Source organism: Myxine glutinosa, chromosome 11 (genome assembly GCF_964187855.1).
Source record: "Myxine glutinosa chromosome 11, kmMyxGlut1.1, whole genome shotgun sequence".
Classification (NCBI taxonomy): domain Eukaryota; kingdom Metazoa; phylum Chordata; class Myxini; order Myxiniformes; family Myxinidae; genus Myxine; species Myxine glutinosa.
The window spans coordinates 75,851,387-75,870,306 of record NC_136271.1 but is presented as its reverse complement, the minus strand read 5'-3'; the positions used below and the strand labels follow the sequence as shown (position 1 = coordinate 75,870,306).

General features: G+C 49.2%; 1 protein-coding gene across 2 annotated transcripts in view; it reads left to right on the top strand.

The window, feature by feature from the left end:
• Nucleotides 1-18,578, top strand: part of LOC137436787 (delta-type opioid receptor-like) — an 80,037-nt gene extending 61,459 nt beyond the window's left edge. Inside the window, exon 2 of one of the 2 annotated variants that reach the window (XM_068130883.1) lies at nucleotides 17,680-18,578. In XM_068130883.1, coding sequence (XP_067986984.1) covers nucleotides 17,680-18,218 — 539 coding nt within the window. In that variant the 3' untranslated portion in view covers nucleotides 18,219-18,578. The remainder of the gene's footprint in view (nucleotides 1-17,679) is intronic. The other variant, XM_078786801.1, reaches the window with a different exon arrangement.
• The last annotated feature ends 342 nt before the right edge of the window (nucleotides 18,579-18,920 follow it).

Here is an 18,920-nt window from a genome sequence, read left to right as displayed (position 1 = left end):
AAATGGCGTCCTCGCGCACGAGGCTTCAGGCGCGCAAAGTGGCGCCTCGCACATGGCTACGGCGGCCGCACCCGCTGCACAAGTGGGAGGGATGGCCCAAATGCAGGCCCTCATGGAGCAATTTATGGCGCAAATGCAGGCGTCCCTCAAACTGCAGGGTGAGCAAGCGAGGGCTGATAGTGAGCGATTGGGGGGCGAAATGGGGGGCAAAATGGGAGAAATGGGGGAACGGCTAGAAGCTAAATTTGAGGGGTTAGACAACGGGATAAAAGAGGTAAAGAAGGGGTTAACGGGGGTGGAAAATAGAATGGCTGCCCAGGAGAATCAGTTAGAGGGGGTGAAAAATGGGTTAATGGGGTTAGAAAATAGGATGGAAGACAAATTGCGGGAGATAGGGGAGCAATCCGCCCGGGAAATCGAACAGATGGGGAACCAGATAGAGGAGGTGAAAATCGGGTTAGAAAGTAAATTGGATGCTCAGAGGGATGAATTGGGACAGATGAGGGTAGCATCTACAAAAGAGAGGGAGGAGATGAAAGAGGAGATACGACGAGGTGTAAGTGAGGAGGTCTCGGGGGTACGCGAGGAGGTAAAGCGAGGTGAAAAGCGTATAGAGAAAGAGGTGAGGAATAATACGGCTAGGTTACAGGGGGGAATAGAGGGTCTGACGAAGGGAGTAGAACAGTTGACAGTGGGACAAAAGGAACTAGTGGACCAAGTGGAAAAGAACACGGCAATAATCGGGGGATTAAAAGCGACACAAAAAGACATTAAGAACGAATTAATAGCGACACAGAAGGAATGTCAGATGGTACATGAGGGGTTGACGAAGAAGTTGGAAGAGGTGACAGAAGTAATGGAGACGAAGGACCGAGAGGTGAGGACGCACATAGAAACGGTTAAGGTGGCGTTAGAGGAAGAGCTGGAGGAGGCGCACCGGGAGATGAAGGAAGTAAAGGAAAAATTAGAGGAGGTGGAAGAAGGGGTGAGTGAAATTAAGAAGAGACGAAGGGAAACTAAAAAGGAAATACAGGAGGAGGTGATGGAATATGTACAAGGTCGGTGCTCAACTCATGACGTGCTGCTCACTAACCAAATAAAGAGTTTGCAGGTGGCGAAGGAGGTGAGGAGACGAGGTGCCAAGGTGAGTGGCGATATACGTGGAAATGTACATGATGTGAGGGGAGCTTCAGTCGGCTTGGGGATTGGTTTGGATCCGGGTGTTCATGAAAGGCCGTTGGTGAAGTGTGCGACAGGTCTGGTGTGCGAAGGAGGAGGTGTGCGAGAATGTCCGACTCTGGGGTGTGTGAGGAAAAAGTGCGCGCCAAGGAGTGAGTGTGCTGTCAAGAGTGAGTCGGTCGTAGTGCGTGTGCGAGGGGGCACATGGAAGCGCGGTGTGGTGAGTGTTACAGAGGATGTAACGAGAGAGTGTACACCTGTGGTGAGTGTTACGGCAGAAGTAACGGGAGAGTGTGCGCAAGAGTGTGCACGAGAAAGGTGTGTAATGGACGGGTGCATGAGGAAAGAGTGCGCTGTCAAGAGAAAGGGAGAATGCACGCCTGTGGGGAGTGTTACAGAGGAAGTAACGGGAGAGTGTGCGTGAGAAAGGTGTGTAACGGACAGGTGCATGAGGAAAGAGTGCGCTGTCGAGAGTAAGGGTGAGTGCGCTGCCAAGAGTGGTGGTGAAAGTAGTGAGAGTGACACGGAGCGTGAGTTGGTTGTGACAGGTGAGCGAGGATGTACACCTGGAATGGAAGTATGCACACCTGGAATGGTAGAGCGTGTGTGGGAATGCACACTTGAGTTGGTCGTGAGGCACGTGGATGGGTGTGCGAGTGAGAGCACACCTGTGATTGTCACAGAGGAGGTGACCGAGGAGGGGGCACGATGAGGTGTGTTGGTGAGGTGTGCGAGCGACGAGTGTGTGAAAAGGTGTTCGGTGGTCAGGTGTGTGACCAAGTCTGTGAGTGGAATGAGTGTACCTGGGTGTGTAAGAGAAGGTGCAATGACCAAGAGCAGGGAAACAGCTGGATGTATGAGCAAGGAAGGGGTAGCGTATGCGTGTAAGCATGCAGGTGAGGCATCGAGGGTAACCGGGTTAGCGGTTAGAGCGACTTATAGCCGAATCGGGCCCTCGGTGCGTGCCGGACTTCGCGTGCCGCGAGAACCAGCGGGGATCCGAAGCACGGCGGGTCCGAAAGGACCGCCGTACGTGATCCACGCTGGGCCGCGCTGGGAACGGCCGCGTCCGTGCTCCGCTAGGCGGAACGGGCAGCCCGATAGGAAGGGTCGTCATGGCGACCCCTTTTTGTTAAGGCGTTCCGGCAGGTCGAGATCGGGCAATTGGATGGCTCCACGCCGAGGTGGTGCATGGGATCTCGGCCCGGGTAAGCCCCCGTCCCTGCACCGAGTGCCGGACGCATCCATCCGCCGGCACCAAAGAACCCGCATTCATTGCTCGGCTTTACGAAGCCGGGCTTTGGACAGGAATTGGCGCACCGAGAGGCATTAGTGAGTAGACTGTGTGACGAGAATAGTGTTTTGGCCCCGAAATTAGAAAAACAAAATTTGATGATTGGCAAAGGATTGGCAGAGTGATGATTGGTAATGGTACAGTGATTGGCAGATGATTGGCAAATTTTTGATTTATTGAATTTGGACGAGCAAAATTTATAGTGAGAGACCCCCGATGTGGTGGGATGGCAAATCCACCATCCCTCACAGAAACGGGGGGCAAAGGAGCACTAGCTTATGGGGTGTATGGCAGTGAAAACTAGCCCGGGTGGGTTAGGATATATCGTGTGTAGGGATCTAGCGAAGATGACCTTAGGTAACGTTAAGATTAGTTAGTGACAAGGATACCCTGTAGTGGGGACGCAGGTAGATTAGTGTGGATGATAATGACGTGGTATGTGCTTAGTTTAAAGGGAAGACGGGGAGCACTAAGTTAGCAGGGCAACAGGTAGTTGAGATGATGCCGTGTGAGTGTTGGAGGTGTATTCAAGTGTATTGAGCAGGGTATGAGTAAATGAGTGTGAGGAACAGGTGTGATTGCACAGGTGTGCAACTGAACAGGTGGATGGAGCAGTGTATGAGGGAGTAGTGGTGATTGCGTGTGGTGTTGACCAAATGGTCCAGGAAGAGGAGGAGGGTGCAGGTGGCACCAGGTAAGAGTGCACAGGTGTGCAACGACAGGTGAATGAGGAACAGGTGTGTGGAATAAATGGTCTGGAATATATGGGGTATTGGAATGGATGGTCGTGGAGTGAGTATGGTGGAAATTGTGGAGTGGAGTGGATGGTGCAAAGGTGTGAATGGGGGAAGAATGGACCCCCATCACGAATACCCGGGGCAGGTAGTGTAAGTGTTAGGTAGAGGGTACAGGTAAATTGTGGTTGGATATTGGCATCTGCGGTGCGGGTGGAAGAATGGTGATTGGATGGGTGCATTAGTGTTGTGGAAATGGCTGGGCGTGTAGCCTGTTAGTGTGTGTAGTTGGTTTGGGCACTCCACCACTGTGAGGATGTCGGCCAGGTGAGGCCGCAGGTGGGCTCTGGGAGCCGGTAGTAGTTGTTGTGGATGGGGCCCGAGGATCCGGAGGACGGACCCGGGTAGCCCAGTGCCAGAGGACACCAAGGGGTGACAGAGCCAGGAGGGGCCTTCCCCAGTTAGTTAGGTTAGGGTGAGGAGCTAGGTAAGCTCGGGTGGCAACTACAGTGGTGGAGGTGTGCAGGTGGGTAGACCTGCTGGGAGAGCTACACGTCACAGCCCAGAAATTGTGCAAGGGCACCGGGAGATGAATCGGGAGAGTGAGACCCCAAATTGAGAAGCACCACACTTTGGTCAATGGGAATTGGTTTTTAGAACCCATAGTGTAAGTTGGCCAATGGATAGGCAGGGAAAGACCCCGGGTAGTGCAAAGTGTGTTAATGTCATTTAGAGGATAGTTAGGATTGGAGTCTCCTCGCACCATCTGCATCCACTCACCTGAAGTAAAGATGACGTACCTCCACACCATGCCATGTTTTGTTATTTTACTGTGCAAATGTTTGGAATGTGAGACGCATCATGACGTGGGTGTGACATTGTGCTTGATGTTCCATCTCTTCCTCCTTATGAGGATTGATGACGAATTGAATTGGGTGATGGCAAATTTTGGCTAGAGGGATTGTGGTGACGAATTTGGTATTGGAGAAATATGGGGAGACGAGACATTAGCGACGAATTTGTAAATGTGTAGATTTTTGTACATATGGGGTAAGGGCAAGGGTAGTGTAGGTGACAGGGGGGTGACGTACGGTAGGGACGAGCTTTCTCACTTCGCCCTCCGTACGCATTTCGCCTTGCATTGCCTTATTGATGTGTACCCTTGTGACCTTACCCCTCGCTCATTTGTCTCTTTTGTCTCCCACATGACCTGTGCGCCATTGGGCGCCGAGGGGAGCGTGCATGAGTCGGCCATCGTGCGCCCGAAATTCCCAGAACCAGCTGTCTGCATCGATGCACCACATTATGGACCACATGCCTGTGGCCGAGCACCACTGATGGACCCCATGGGTTGGGGCATGGCCCCTCTGCTGGAACCGGCCAGGAGGGCCCGAAATCTTGCTGGCGGACCTTGGCCACAGGGCACCGATGCCCCACAGGTGAACCACAAGTAGTCGGCCCTGTGGGCCATAAATAAAATAAATAAAATGGACACGTTTGGGCAAGCTTTATTGCAAATAGGCCGCCAGTAAGCAAATGAAAAAAATGACAACAACTGGAAGACATAATAATAGCCAGCAGAGGGAGCCGAAGAGCAAGAGACCACCTACAGGGTTAGGGGTTGTTGATTATATTTTTATTGAACATGCATTGAACACTGATGAACTGTGGTGACTGCACCGATTGGTGCTTGAGGGTGTGTTGGTGCATTATAGGTGCTTTCATGGTGCATTGATGCAGAGCAGACTGTCTCCCCCCCCAGAAAGAACAACTACAGGTCCTGGGTTAGTCTTGTAAATAAAAGTAGTGTCATTGTAAATAATGCTCCCCACCGTCAGTGTGTAGTTTGAAGACCATTCTGCAATTCGGTTAACTGTGGGCGTAAGTCTGTTAGGCAGGGTGCAATGGAGCAGCGGGACACATTTATTTATGTTTTAAAACTGTCGCACTCAGGGTCAGGTTAAAAGTAGAGGGAACTACACCTACGTGTCACACTAAATAAAAGTTGTAGGCCCGGGCCGTGCCTAAGAGGAGGAGGGTGCAGTGTTGCGGATATGAGGACTGTATTTTTTTTTTGATTGTGTGCTTTATTATTATTATTGTTTATTCTGCGCCTCCTGCCTCCGGAGCTGTGTAAAGGTCAAAGGGCGTCCCATAATTAGTCCATAAAGCATCCACACCACAGCTAATCATAGAATACCCCTGTTCGATAGCTTATATCTTATTATGTGTTTTAGGGTAAGGCTGTGTCTCCCATTAATTGAAATACTCCATTGCACCAGTGAAAGAAATAGATTCCCTTCATTCCCACTCCCAAAACTTCCATTCCCCCTTTTCGTCAATTGCCATTCGCATTGCCAACCAACAATTGCCGCCATTGGCCACGAGGCAGGGTCGGAGAAGAAAGGCGTGTCTCCACCTCGTCATAGAGGGGAGGAGTGAGCCAGCCCCACTCGACCAACCATGAGCCAGGGGTTGGACTTGGAGAGGGTGTGGAGAGAAACATCGAGGAGGTTCGCGAAGGTTGAGGGGCGGGGCCTATATAACCCGCAGGCAGGGCGTTTCCCAAAGAGATGAGCTTTGACAGAGAGACGAGAAGAAGTCCAGGGTTGAACTGCAGCTCGAGCCACCGAAACTGCACTCACTGCAGCTCGAGCCACCGAAACTGCACTTGCTGCAGCTTGAGCCACCGCAACTGCATTTGCTGCAGCTGGAGCCACCGAAACTGCAGCCACAGCAGCGTGAGGCCTGGACGGCAGTTTGGAGCAGGGCCGCGAAGGAGCGGCGGCTGCCCACGAGTCGATCGGCGGCAGGACCAGTTGGACCTCCCTATCCGGCCAGCCATCCATCCATCTCCCGCCAGTCCTATCATCATTCCCCGCGTGAGTCTGTCCTTGTTTGTTCTGTCCCTGGGTTAATTAAGACTGTAGGTAAGCTAGCGTTGCACTGTGTCTCCAAAAAGCTTCTGTATATTATTTTCTTATCTTTCCTTCTTCCTTGTGTTACGTGGTCCCCTCGGTGAATACCTGGTCTCAGTGACCCCCGGACCGTGAGAGGAACTTCGCCAGAAAGCTGTATTATATATGTGCTTTCGCCACGCAATCCATATGAATTTCACCCAAGAGACAACTGACGTTCAAGGATATATTTCAAGGGTAATGATACCAAACAATTTCAATGACACAACCATCAACAATATTTCAATGACACAACCACGGAGATTTTCCCCGAGCAATCAACAATACATAATCCTCACCAATTCCCAATTCACAATCAATTCCCTATGATTAAGATGGCCATCTTATACATGTGTGTCCCGGTGAGTACTCACGAAACCCTTTTGGTCTCGGTCCCGCACAATGTCTCTGGGCCCCTCTTGACCAAGAGGATGGTCACCGTCACCGCACTCGGGCGGTAGAACGAACCCCGGGTGGACGTTTCTCCACCGGGCAGGTATCGTACCAGGCACCGTGGCGGCAGCCCCTCGTGGCCTCGCGCAGCGGATACGGTAGAGCAAGCCAAACCCCACGCCGCTTGCAAGGCGCGTTAGGCCCCAACGTGCGACCCGCACGCGTCTGTTTGGACGGTGCCGCGACCGATTCCAGACGCGGGGTCGATGCACGGCCCCACGTCAACTTGACGTCTCCACCGGGCAGGTACACGTCCCCGGGAATTCCTCTCGCCTGACAGGTTTCGGAACGCCTCAGTTTTCCCGGCAGCGCAAGGTCGATTCCACCTTTGGTCGTCGCGGGGCGAGGAAGAAGAATCACCGTCCTTTTTTCTCCTCGTGTTTTTTCTTCTTCCGTTTTCGGTCACTTCCGTTTCCGGCCACTGGTTCAGAAGGGCTCCTGACCCTCCAATCACAACAACCCTTAATATAATACACACGGATAAGCAACCTGACTGGTAATTCACCTACATTCACATAAATATGTAACACTCCCCCCCTTCAAGAAAGAAAGTTTGAACCCAGCGAAAACTTTCTTTGCCGGCCAATTTGGAGAAACAAACCAGATAACTCAACCCCCCCCCCACATTATCAGTTCCCCCCGGGCACAGTTATCACGTAAAAATAAAGCAACCAAAATTTCACCACAACCCCTCCAGATTACTCCCTCTGGACTAAGTACCAACAACGACATTGTCCCTGCCAAATCAAACTCCATCTCATGACCCTCTGACTTTGACCATCCGTATCTTGGGAATGAAGGTTAAGGGGTTGATCAAAGATCCAAAGTTAAGCAACTCGATAGCACTTTTTCCGGGAGGCCAAGCCGAGTATTCACTACATGGATGCCTTTAGGAACGCGGAGTTCACGGTTAGTCCGTGCAGGAAAGTTCTCTACATAGGTGCCTTGAGGAACGTGGAGTTCACGGTTAGTCCGTGCATGAAAGTTCACTACATGGACGCCTTTAGGAACGGCGTTCACGGTTAATTCGTGTAGGAATCTTGGCTCGGCGGCTCCGCCGCCTTCAGTGCTTCAACTTCTCAGAACTTCCCTAATAATTATGGTGGGACCACTTGTCCCTGTAGTCCCATGAATAGCGGTCTCCTTCTCGGCCACTACTTTGACAATCCTTCCTTCGGGAGCTGCTGTAACTCAGGGAGCCTTCATAATAATATTGATTGCGGCCACCACCAAAACTACCGCCCAGTTGTCCTCTCCTGTAGACCTCTCGACGCCTACGAAATGCCTTCCCTACTGTTATGGTCCGACCCTCCAAATCCTTGCCATTCCAATTCTTCTCTGCCTCTCTGGCGTCTTTTGTGCTGGCAAACGTGACAAAGCCGAACCCTCTTGACTGTTGCGTTTCCCAGTCTCTTACCAACCGCACTTCCACCAGCGGCCCATATCTGTTGAAGACAGAGGTCAGAACTTCTTCCTCTGTTTTGAAGTTCAGTCCCCCTACAAATAACTTGGCACTTTTGTCGCCATCCCGAGTTGGTGTGGTGTTATTTTCCCTGCTGGGCTCTTTACCAACCCTCTGGTTACCATAAACTTGACCCCCGGCCAAATCATTCCCGATAACCACAGATACACCCTCTACAGGAAGCGTGGCTTGTAAACCGACGGTGACCGGTCCTGACACCAAATCGGACTCCAACTGGATGACCTGAAGGGGAGCACTAACACCGCCCCCGATCCCCTGTAAACGCACACTATCCCCCGTTGCCGTCTCCTCGGACCATGGCAAAATGCCTTCAAGCATTAAAGATTGATGGGCCCCTGTGTCCCTCAATATCCTAACCGGTCTCCGGTTAGTCGAGGCTCCATCCAGTGACACAAACCCCTCTGAAATAAATGGTTGGCAACCCTTTTGATGGCGCTTTCTTACGCTAGCCATCGCATTCGGAGTTGTAATAGTTGGACTCCACTCTGGGTTGTCCCTTTTCATGAGGTAACAACTGGACATCAAGTGTCCAGGTTTCTTGCAAAACGCGCAAGTAGGTCCGGAGGAAAAACTCGGGGTCTGCCTCGGGCCCCCCGAACTATAAGTTTGTCTTGGGCCCGCATCCCTCTGATTTCGAACCGGTGGGGTATCATAGTTGTCCCCATAATCATCTCGAGGCCGCCGCCATGTATGGTCGTTCTCCGCACCTGCGGTTCCCCACCTCCCCTGCGGAGATCTAGGCGAGGAGTTAGGTTCGTGGACCCCTATTCGGTGGGTTAAGGCATAATCATCTGCCATGGTGGCTGCGTCCCACAACTTTGGTACCTTCTTTTCCTGCAGGTACACTTTGATGTCCTCGTGGACACACTGCTGGAATTCCTCCACCAGGATCAAGTCCCGCAATGCCTCGAAGTCTTTCCCGACTCCTTTTGACTCACACCACCGATCAAACATGTTTTCTTTCACTCTGGCAAACTCCACATGGGTCTCACTCTCCCTCTTCCTGGCATTCCTGAATTTTTGCCTGTAAGCTTCCGGAACCAACTCATAGGCTTTGAGGATGTGCTTCTTCAGTACCTCATAATCTGCACATTGGTCCATTGGTAGCGCCGAATAAATTTCCTGAGCTCTCCCCACCAGCACACATTGCACGAGTATGGTCCATGCCTCCTCCGGCCAGTTTAATTGTCGAGCCACTTTCTCAAAGTGTGGAAAAAATTTCGCGACTTCTTTTTCACTGAACGGTGGAACCAGCCTCACATGTCTGCCCACATCCCAGGTTTTCTGGTTAGGTGTCGACCCCGTCAGCAAGGGTGGTGCCTCTCCCCGTTCTCTCATTAACTCCAGCTCCTTGAATTTGATTTCTTGCTGAAGCTCCATGTCACGTTCCTTTAATTCCCTTTCCGCTTTTCTCTCCTCTGCTTCGAGGTCCCTTGCAGCTCTCCTCTCCTCTGCTTTTTTGTCTTCTAACCTTTCCTGGAGTTCTCGTTCCACTCTCCTTTCCTCCGCTTGTTTCTCTTCCCTCCTCTCTTCTGCTTTCCTTTCTTCTTCTTTAATCCGTTCCTGGCTCCGTAATTGCAACTCCAGTTTCCGGAGCTCAACGTCTTCCGGTTCTTCGGGTAGCCACTCCCAGGCTAACTCGTCCCATGTTCCTAATCCCACCATAGATTGTATCACCGTGGCCTGCAACTCTGCCTTCCTCAAATTAGTTCGGACCTCCAAGTTAAAATGTTTGGCCAATTTCAAGAGGTCCGACTTTAGCAACGCTCGGAACTGTGCCTCACTCGGTGTTACCCCAAAGTTCTGTGCCACAAACGCCATGGTGCCTATCGTTAACACCTGTTAACCTTCACCCAAGATTTTACCCCAATTTCTCAAAAAAAAAAATTTACCAATTAATAATTAATTAATAAATTTTAATTAATAAAAATTATTATTTTATTATTTTATACAATTTTAAATCCCGGACGTAGACCCAATTGCGAAACCGCAAATCGTAATTTGGACGAGCCCCCAATTCTGTTACGTGGTCCCCTCGGTGAATACCTGGTCTCAGTGACCCCCGGACCGTGAGAGGAACTTCGCCAGAAAGCTGTATTATATATGCGCTTTCGCCACGCAAGCCATATGAATTTCACCCAAGAGACAACTGACGTTCAAGGATATATTTCAAGGGTAATGATACCAAACAATTTCAATGACACAACCATCAACAATATTTCAATGACACAACCACGGAGATTTTCCCCGAGCAATCAACAATACATAATCCTCACCAATTCCCAATTCACAATCAATTCCCTATGATTAAGATGGCCATCTTATACATGTGTGTCCCGGTGAGTACTCACGAAACCCTTTTGGTCTCGGTCCCGCACAATGTCTCTGGGCCCCTCTTGACCAAGAGGATGGTCACCGTCACCGCACTCGGGCGGTAGAACGAACCCCGGGTGGACGTTTCTCCACCGGGCAGGTATCGTACCAGGCACCGTGGCGGCAGCCCCTCGTGGCCTCGCGCAGCGGATACGGTAGAGCAAGCCAAACCCCACGCCGCTTGCAAGGCGCGTTAGGCCCCAACGTGCGACCCGCACGCGTCTGTTTGGACGGTGCCGCGACCGATTCCAGACGCGGGGTCGATGCACGGCCCCACGTCAACTTGACGTCTCCACCGGGCAGGTACACGTCCCCGGGAATTCCTCTCGCCTGACAGGTTTCGGAACGCCTCGGTTTTCCCGGCAGCGCAAGGTCGATTCCACCTTTGGTCGTCGCGGGGCGAGGAAGAAGAATCACCGTCCTTTTTTCTCCTCGTGTTTTTTCTTCTTCCGTTTTCGGTCACTTCCGTTTCCGGCCACTGGTTCAGAAGGGCTCCTGACCCTCCAATCACAACAACCCTTAATATAATACACACGGATAAGCAACCTGACTGGTAATTCACCTACATTCACATAAATATGTAACACTCCCCCCCTTCAAGAAAGAAAGTTTGAACCCAGCGAAAACTTTCTTTGCCGGCCAATTTGGAGAAACAAACCAGATAACTCAACCCCCCCCCCACATTATCAGTTCCCCCCGGGCACAGTTATCACGTAAAAATAAAGCAACCAAAATTTCACCACAACCCCTCCAGATTCCTCCCTCTGGACTAAGTACCAACAACGACATTGTCCCTGCCAAATCAAACTCCATCTCATGACCCTCTGACTTTGACCATCCGTATCTTGGGAATGAAGGTTAAGGGGTTGATCAAAGATCCAAAGTTAAGCAACTCGATAGCACTTTTTCCGGGAGGCCAAGCCGAGTATTCACTACATGGATGCCTTTAGGAACGCGGAGTTCACGGTTAGTCCGTGCAGGAAAGTTCTCTACATAGGCGCCTTGAGGAACGTGGAGTTCACGGTTAGTCCGTGCATGAAAGTTCACTACATGGACGCCTTTAGGAACGGCGTTCACGGTTAATTCGTGTAGGAATCTTGGCTCGGCGGCTCCGCCGCCTTCAGTGCTTCAACTTCTCAGAACTTCCCTAATAATTATGGTGGGACCACTTGTCCCTGTAGTCCCATGAATAGCGGTCTCCTTCTCGGCCACTACTTTGACAATCCTTCCTTCGGGAGCTGCTGTAACTCAGGGAGCCTTCATAATAATATTGATTGCGGCCACCACCAAAACTACCGCCCAGTTGTCCTCTCCTGTAGACCTCTCGACGCCTACGAAATGCCTTCCCTACTGTTATGGTCCGACCCTCCAAATCCTTGCCATTCCAATTCTTCTCTGCCTCTCTGGCGTCTTTTGTGCTGGCAAACGTGACAAAGCCGAACCCTCTTGACTGTTGCGTTTCCCAGTCTCTTACCAACCGCACTTCCACCAGCGGCCCATATCTGTTGAAGACAGAGGTCAGAACTTCTTCCTCTGTTTTGAAGTTCAGTCCCCCTACAAATAACTTGGCACTTTTGTCGCCATCCCGAGTTGGTGTGGTGTTATTTTCCCTGCTGGGCTCTTTACCAACCCTCTGGTTACCATAAACTTGACCCCCGGCCAAATCATTCCCGATAACCACAGATACACCCTCTACAGGAAGCGTGGCTTGTAAACCGACGGTGACCGGTCCTGACACCAAATCGGACTCCAACTGGATGACCTGAAGGGGAGCACTAACACCGCCCCCGATCCCCTGTAAACGCACACTATCCCCCGTTGCCGTCTCCTCGGACCATGGCAAAATGCCTTCAAGCATTAAAGATTGATGGGCCCCTGTGTCCCTCAATATCCTAACCGGTCTCCGGTTAGTCGAGGCTCCATCCAGTGACACAAACCCCTCTGAAATAAATGGTTGGTAACCCTTTTGATGGCGCTTTCTTACGCTAGCCATCGCATTCGGAGTTGTAATAGTCGGACTCCACTCTGGGTTGTCCCTTTTCATGAGGTAACAACTGGACATCAAGTGTCCAGGTTTCTTGCAAAACGCGCAAGTAGGTCCGGAGGAAAAACTCGGGGTCTGCCTCGGGCCCCCCGAACTATAAGTTTGTCTTGGGCCCGCATCCCTCTGATTTCGAACCGGTGGGGTATCATAGTTGTCCCCATAATCATCTCGAGGCCGCCGCCATGTATGGTCGTTCTCCGCACCTGCGGTTCCCCACCTCCCCTGCGGAGATCTAGGCGAGGAGTTAGGTTCGTGGACCCCTATTCGGTGGGTTAAGGCATAATCATCTGCCATGGTGGCTGCGTCCCACAACTTTGGTACCTTCTTTTCCTGCAGGTACACTTTGATGTCCTCGTGGACACACTGCTGGAATTCCTCCACCAGGATCAAGTCCCGCAATGCCTCGAAGTCTTTCCCGACTCCTTTTGACTCACACCACCGATCAAACATGTTTTCTTTCACTCTGGCAAACTCCACATGGGTCTCACTCTCCCTCTTCCTGGCATTCCTGAATTTTTGCCTGTAAGCTTCCGGAACCAACTCATAGGCTTTGAGGATGTGCTTCTTCAGTACCTCATAATCTGCACATTGGTCCATTGGTAGCGCCGAATAAATTTCCTGAGCTCTCCCCACCAGCACACATTGCACGAGTATGGTCCATGCCTCCTCCGGCCAGTTTAATTGTCGAGCCACTTTCTCAAAGTGTGGAAAAAATTTCGCGACTTCTTTTTCACTGAACGGTGGAACCAGCCTCACATGTCTGCCCACATCCCAGGTTTTCTGGTTAGGTGTCGACCCCGTCAGCAAGGGTGGTGCCTCTCCCCGTTCTCTCATTAACTCCAGCTCCTTGAATTTGATTTCTTGCTGAAGCTCCATGTCACGTTCCTTTAATTCCCTTTCCGCTTTTCTCTCCTCTGCTTCGAGGTCCCTTGCAGCTCTCCTCTCCTCTGCTTTTTTGTCTTCTAACCTTTCCTGGAGTTCTCGTTCCACTCTCCTTTCCTCCGCTTGTTTCTCTTCCCTCCTCTCTTCTGCTTTCCTTTCTTCTTCTTTAATCCGTTCCTGGCTCCGTAATTGCAACTCCAGTTTCCGGAGCTCAACGTCTTCCGGTTCTTCGGGTAGCCACTCCCAGGCTAACTCGTCCCATGTTCCTAATCCCACCATAGATTGTATCACCGTGGCCTGCAACTCTGCCTTCCTCAAATTAGTTCGGACCTCCAAGTTAAAATGTTTGGCCAATTTCAAGAGGTCCGACTTTAGCAACGCTCGGAACTGTGCCTCACTCGGTGTTACCCCAAAGTTCTGTGCCACAAACGCCATGGTGCCTATCGTTAACACCTGTTAACCTTCACCCAAGATTTTACCCCAATTTCTCAAAAAAAAAAATTTACCAATTAATAATTAATTAATAAATTTTAATTAATAAAAATTATTATTTTATTATTTTATACAATTTTAAATCCCGGACGTAGACCCAATTGCGAAACCGCAAATCGTAATTTGGACGAGCCCCCAATTCTGTTACGTGGTCCCCTCGGTGAATACCTGGTCTCAGTGACCCCCGGACCGTGAGAGGAACTTCGCCAGAAAGCTGTATTATATATGCGCTTTCGCCACGCAAGCCATATGAATTTCACCCAAGAGACAACTGACGTTCAAGGATATATTTCAAGGGTAATGATACCAAACAATTTCAATGACACAACCATCAACAATATTTCAATGACACAACCACGGAGATTTTCCCCGAGCAATCAACAATACATAATCCTCACCAATTCCCAATTCACAATCAATTCCCTATGATTAAGATGGCCATCTTATACATGTGTGTCCCGGTGAGTACTCACGAAACCCTTTTGGTCTCGGTCCCGCACAATGTCTCTGGGCCCCTCTTGACCAAGAGGATGGTCACCGTCACCGCACTCGGGCGGTAGAACGAACCCCGGGTGGACGTTTCTCCACCGGGCAGGTATCGTACCAGGCACCGTGGCGGCAGCCCCTCGTGGCCTCGCGCAGCGGATACGGTAGAGCAAGCCAAACCCCACGCCGCTTGCAAGGCGCGTTAGGCCCCAACGTGCGACCCGCACGCGTCTGTTTGGACGGTGCCGCGACCGATTCCAGACGCGGGGTCGATGCACGGCCCCACGTCAACTTGACGTCTCCACCGGGCAGGTACACGTCCCCGGGAATTCCTCTCGCCTGACAGGTTTCGGAACGCCTCGGTTTTCCCGGCAGCGCAAGGTCGATTCCACCTTTGGTCATCGCGGGGCGAGGAAGAAGAATCACCGTCCTTTTTTCTCCTCGTGTTTTTTCTTCTTCCGTTTTCGGTCACTTCCGTTTCCGGCCACTGGTTCAGAAGGGCTCCTGACCCTCCAATCACAACAACCCTTAATATAATACACACGGATAAGCAACCTGACTGGTAATTCACCTACATTCACATAAATATGTAACACTTGGTTATTTTGAGCCTGTAAATAGTAAATAAATTTAGTAGTATTTTCAACCCTTTTCTCGTCTTATTCCTTTTCCTCTTTGCATGCGGTCGCTTTAGAGTTTTCCCGATTGAATAGCGGTGGCGCGATCCGGCCAAAGTTTGGGGTAAATCGGGTTTTAATCAGGGAAGCACTGTTCGGCCGCGGCAGCACCACCGCTCGGTAAAATAACATCCTAATCCGCGGACCGTAACAATACAATATAGTGTATAAATGCCCTGTAGCTCCTCTGATATAGTAAAACATGTTGTTTAGAATACAATAATATAACATAGTGTATAAATGCCCTGTAGCTCCTCTGATATAGTAAAACATGTTATTTAAAATACAATAATATAACATAGTGTATAAATGCCCTGTAGCTCCTCTGATATAGTAAAACATGTTGTTTATAATACAATAATATAACATAGTGTATAAATGCCCTGTAGCTCCTCTGATATAGTAAAACATGTTATTTAGAATACAATAATATAACATAGTGTATAAATGCCCTGTAGCTCCTCTGATATAGTAAAACATGTTATTTAGAATACAATAATATAACATAGTGTATAAATGCCCTGTAGCTCCTCTGATATAGTAAAACATGTTATTTAGAATACAATAATATAATATAGTGTATAAATTCCCTGTAGCTCCTGTGATATAGTAAAACATGTTGTTTAGAATATAATAATAGAGCATAGTGTATAAATGCCCTGTAGCTCCTATGATATAGTAAAACATGTTATATAGAATACAATAATATAATATCGTGTATAAATGCACTGTAGCTCCTATAATACTCGTCGAAACCCGTGGAACACCCACGGAAGGGAGGATGTGGTGTATGGATAGAGTGTACCATTTTGGATGGCAGAGGGGATTTGCTTGTCCGAGTAAGAGTTAGGAAGAAAGATGAGAATGAAGAGTGCGTATATGAACAATGTATTTATTGCAATCTACTTACATGACAACGCTACGATATACTTTTGAAAAATGAATGGATTCGTAATAGGAATTGGCATAGCACCACTCTGGCCACACTGGCGCAGTGGTGTGTGTCAATGGAAAGGAACAGCAGTAGAACCATCGTCTTTTTAAAAAATGAACGGATTAGTAAATCGACTGGAATTAGCCCCATACTGGCGCATTGGTAAGCGTCAATGTCAAGGCAGAGCAGTAGGAAGCGTACACCGCGATCGACGACACCGGCACAAATGCATGCTCAGGATTGTCCACTCAGTGGACGGCTTGCTGTCGCCTTCGACTGTCCAATCAGCGGACGGCTTGCTTCGCCTTCACCCAGCAGACGCCAATAAGATGGCGTCGTATCGGCAGTTAATCGGATGCTTTTGGGCCCCAACTTCGGCTGATTCCGATTTTTCGAGTATGGCTGTACGTGATAAACAAAGAGCGCGGTTTGTAGATCGTAAATCTATTCGTGCCGTGGGCATCGGGTCACTGGGTGCGGCGTAAAAGGGATAACAATGTCGAGTCCTTCCGCTATTATTAGAAAGACTAGCCGAAACCCGTGGAACATCCACGGAAGGGAGGATGTGGTGTATGGATAGAGTGTACCATTATGGATGGCATAGGGGATTTGCTTGTCCGAATAAGAGTTAGGAAGAAAGATGAGAATGAAGAGTGCGTATATGAACAACGTATTTACTGCAATCTACTTAAATGACAACGCTACCATATACTTTTGAAAAATGAATGGATTCGTAATAGGAATCGGCATAGCACCACTCTGGGATTGTCCACTCAGTGGACGGCTTGCTGTCGCCTTCGCCTGTCCAATCAGCGGACGGCTTGCTTCGCCTTCGCCCAGCAGACGCCAATACGATGGCGTCGTAAGATGGCGTCATATCGGCAGTTAATCGGATGCTTTTGGGCCCCATCGTCGGCTAATTCAGATTTTTCGAGTATGGCTGTACGTGATAAACAAAGAGCGCGGTTCGTAGATCGTAAATCCATTAGTGCCGTGGGCATCGGGTCACTGGGTCTGGCTTAAAAGGGATAACAAAGTCGAGTCCTTACGCTATTATTATATAGATAGTAAAACATGTTATTTAGAATAGAATCATATAATATAGTGTATAAATGCCCTGTAGCTCCCGTGATATAGTAAAACATGTTATTTAGAATACAATATGTCATTTCTCCCATACATACCCTGTTCCATTCAACTACTGATGTGTGTGTGTGTGTGTGTGTGTGTGTGTGTGTGTCTGCATGTTTGTGTGTGTGTTTGTGTGTGTGTTTGTATGTGTGTGTGTGTTTGTGTGTGCCTGCGAGTTTGGGTGTGTGTGTGTGTGTGTGTGTGTTTTCGAGTTTGGGTGTGTGTGTTCGTGTGTGTGTGTGTGTGTGTATGTGTTTGTGTGTGTGTATATGTGTGTGTTGTGTGTGTCTGCGAATTTGGGTGTGTGTATGTGTGTTTGTGTGTGTGTGCATGTCTGTGTGTGTATGTGTGTGTGTTTTTATGCACAGAAAAGGCTAGGTGGGTGAAGTATCCTTTTCATTCACCTGAATCTCCTTTTTTTCCATATATGTAACAGTAAAAAGTTCAACTCGATAGAGAAGTATATTCAAGAGAAAAGTAAAAATAAAGTGATGCAAAATTTTGCCATTTTTGTTGAATCGAAATGTTGAATCTTTCCTGCTTTCATTTTTTTTTTTCAGACAACGTCCAGTGTTTACTCGACTTCCCAGATCGATTGTCCTACTTGGAGACCTTCCTCCAAGTTTTTGTTTTTGTTTTTGCATTCATCTTCCCTGTGCTCATCATAACTGTCTGCTACAGTCTCATGGTTCATCGTCTCCGCAGCATCCGCTTACTTTCTGGCTCCAAGGAGAAGGATCGGAACCTGCGCCGCATCACTCGAATGGTCCTCATCGTCGTTGCCGTCTTCATCGTCTGCTGGACTCCTATTCATATATTTGTCATTGTCGAGGCCATCGTCACTTTACCCAGCACCCCAGCAGTAACCACCGCCTGGCACTTTTGCATTGCCCTCGGATATACCAACAGTTGTCTCAACCCGGTGCTATACGCCTTCTTAGATCACAACTTCAAGCGATGCTTCCATGAGTTTTGCCTTCCAGCGATGGCTCAGAGAAACGTCGAGCCACACCGTCCATCGGCGTGCTCCCGCAGCCCCCTGCCCAACAAGGATCCGTCCTTGGGCTCTTTTCCGGAACGAATGCAGCAGCCTGCATGACTAGGCCTTGATCCCATCGGGGAGGTTATTTCACCAGACATATCACGACTGGATCCATCATCGGAATTCTCTCAAATCACTTATGCTCTCTCGAGCAGTCCCCAGGTGCATTCAATCGAATGAGCAACTCCTTTGTAGGTGTAACTACCAAAAAAATACTTTGACTAAACCTCTGCTCGGGTCCAAGGTGATATAGAATTCAACCTCTGAACGTGGAAGTTTGTTAACTGATCAGTATGAATTGTAAAATGTAGTAAACAGCTTGCTTTTGCCTCTCGTATCTCAAAAAGTGCAGTATTGTATGGTATAAACTTCATGGTAAAGCATTTAGCACAAGTTAATTTCGGGCTATGAAAGCAACTTTGCTTTAATGAGTCCATTATTGTAAATACAATCGCAATTTGCAGAACAAGGCAAACCAAGTTAAATATTTACACAGGAAAGAAAACTATAGTTTAAGGTGTACTGTGTACTTTTACTACTACCTGTAATTTATTCATTAATTGTCAATTGTAGAGTTTCGTTGGCGGAATCCATGCACTTGTGCCTCGACCTTGAGTGAAAATGGAGGATCCCTATGTTTTGGTGGCTCTGCCATATTTGTTTATTTATGAGAGAAAATGTGGACGCATTTCAATTTTGGCTTGTTGGAGAAAGGTGTGGGACTGTGGGTGTGCTCGAAGAATCTGTGTGCTGACTTTT